A 2,033-nucleotide genomic window follows, 5' to 3' on the forward strand; every position below is an offset into this window, starting at 1 on the left:
CCTCTGTACTCCAGCCTAGGCAACAAGAGCGAAACCCCCATCTCAAAACAAACAAAGAAAAAAAAGCACAGCACAGACATTCCACCATGGGATCCTAGGCCTCAGTTTCTGACAGTCCAGCTCTCAGAAATAAAAATGATAAAGTAGGAAGAGAATGGCTGACAAAGGAAGAGGCCCTGCCAGACATATTTAGCAACAATCTGCAGCCTTTCCACAGGATTATTGACAACACTTCTGAAAAGTCTTGGGTCTTGACCTTGGTAGTAAACCTATAGTTTATGTAAAGGTTATAATACCTTCCACTAGGTAGAAGAATCTAGTATATAATTCCAAAATTAGCAACTAAGCACATACCTCTAACCGTGAAATGGGTTGTGGGCCAAAGCTTTCTTCTTCCACTGAAGTATCTGCATTTGCTTCAAGCTGCATCTGCATTGCCATTACTGAAAAATACAAATGCCTATCAATATAAAAACACTAGAGAAATAAGGTGCATCTCTCTCCCCATCTTCTATCTAGCTAGTTATATCAAAAAGACTTTAGGAAGAGCCAAGGCCATTCTCTTATTGTGTCTCTCTGTTCTCCTGCTTTATATTCCTTCAGAGTAGGGGCCAAGTTTTACTTATTTTTATATACCGCATTATACATTATAAATGTGTTTGCAAACAAATACTGCGTGATCTCACTCATATGTAGAATCTAAAAAAGTTGATCTTGGCAGGGTGCAGAGGCTCATGCCTGTAATCCCAGCACTTTAGGAGGCCTAGGTGGGTGGATCACGAGGTCAGGAGATCGAGACCATCCCGGCCAACATGTGAAACCCTGTCTCTACTAAAACTACAAATATTAGCAGGGTGTGGTGGCACACGCCTGTAATCCCAGCTACTCAGGAGGCTGAGGCAGGAGAATGGCTTGAACCTGGAAGGCAGAGATTGCAGTGAGCTGAGATCACGCCACTGTACTCCAGCCTCATGACAGAGCGAGACTGCATCTCAAAAAAAAAAAAAAGTTCATCTCATACAAGGAACAAATAGAAGAGTGGTAACCAGAGACTGAGGAGAATGCAGCCATTGCAGGGGGCGGGAAGGAGAGAGGCTGATCAACAGGCACAAAGTTTCAATCAGATAGGAGGAATAAGTTCTAGGGTTCTATTTCATAGTAGGGTGACTACAGTAAACACTAATGTAATGAGTACTTCAAAACAGCCAGAAGAGAGTATTTTTAATGTTCTCACCACAAAGAGAAATGACAAGTGTTTGAACTGAATTGATGGATATGCTGATTACCCTGATTTGATCATTCATTATTCAATGTATATATGTACTGAAATATCAACTTGTATCTCATAAATATGTACAATCATCTGTCAAAGACAAAGTAAAACTTATTTTCACAACCTTGGGATATAAAAAGATTTCTCGAAACTGGATACATAATGCACTAGCCAAAAAGGAGAAGACTGAAAACTGAACTACATTTAAATTCAGCACTTCGGCCAGGCACCGTGGCTCAGGCCTGTAATCCCAGCACTTTAGGAGGCTGAGACGGGCAGATCACCTGAGTTCAGGAGTTCAAGACCAGCCTGACCAACATGGAGAAACCCTGTCTCTACTAAAGAAAAATACAAAATTAGCCAGGCGTGGTGGCACATGCCTGTAATCCCAGCTACTCAGGAGGCTGAGGCAGGAGAATCGCTTGAACCCGGGAGGTGCAGGTTGCGGTGAGCCAAGATCGTGCCATTGCACTCCAGCTTGGGCAACAAGAGTGACTCTCTGTCTCAAAAGGAAAAATAAATAAATAAAATAAAAAATAAAAAAATAAATTCAGTACTTCTATTTATCAAAGGACACCACTAAGAGAATGACAAGACAAACCACAGTAGAGGAGAAAATATTTAGCACAAACATAACTGAGGGCTGATAACCAGAATATGAAGAACTTCGGCCAGGCGCGGTGGCTCAAGCCTGTAATCCCAGCACTTTGGGAGGCCGAGACGGGCGGATCACGAGGTCAGGAGATCGAGACCATCCTGG

At 42.4% G+C, this 2,033-nt stretch overlaps 1 protein-coding gene across 1 annotated transcript in view; it reads right to left on the reverse strand.

Moving 5' to 3' along the window:
- Positions 1-2,033, reverse strand: part of RAD51 (RAD51 recombinase) — a 37,746-nt gene that overhangs the window by 29,331 nt on the left and 6,382 nt on the right. The window contains exon 2 of the mRNA XM_011932712.1: positions 355-443. Coding sequence (XP_011788102.1) covers positions 355-441 — 87 coding nt within the window. The 5' untranslated portion in view covers positions 442-443. The remainder of the gene's footprint in view (positions 1-354; positions 444-2,033) is intronic.

The sequence above is a fragment of the Colobus angolensis genome, unplaced genomic scaffold (genome assembly GCF_000951035.1).
Source record: "Colobus angolensis palliatus isolate OR3802 unplaced genomic scaffold, Cang.pa_1.0 Scaffold97, whole genome shotgun sequence".
Classification (NCBI taxonomy): domain Eukaryota; kingdom Metazoa; phylum Chordata; class Mammalia; order Primates; family Cercopithecidae; genus Colobus; species Colobus angolensis.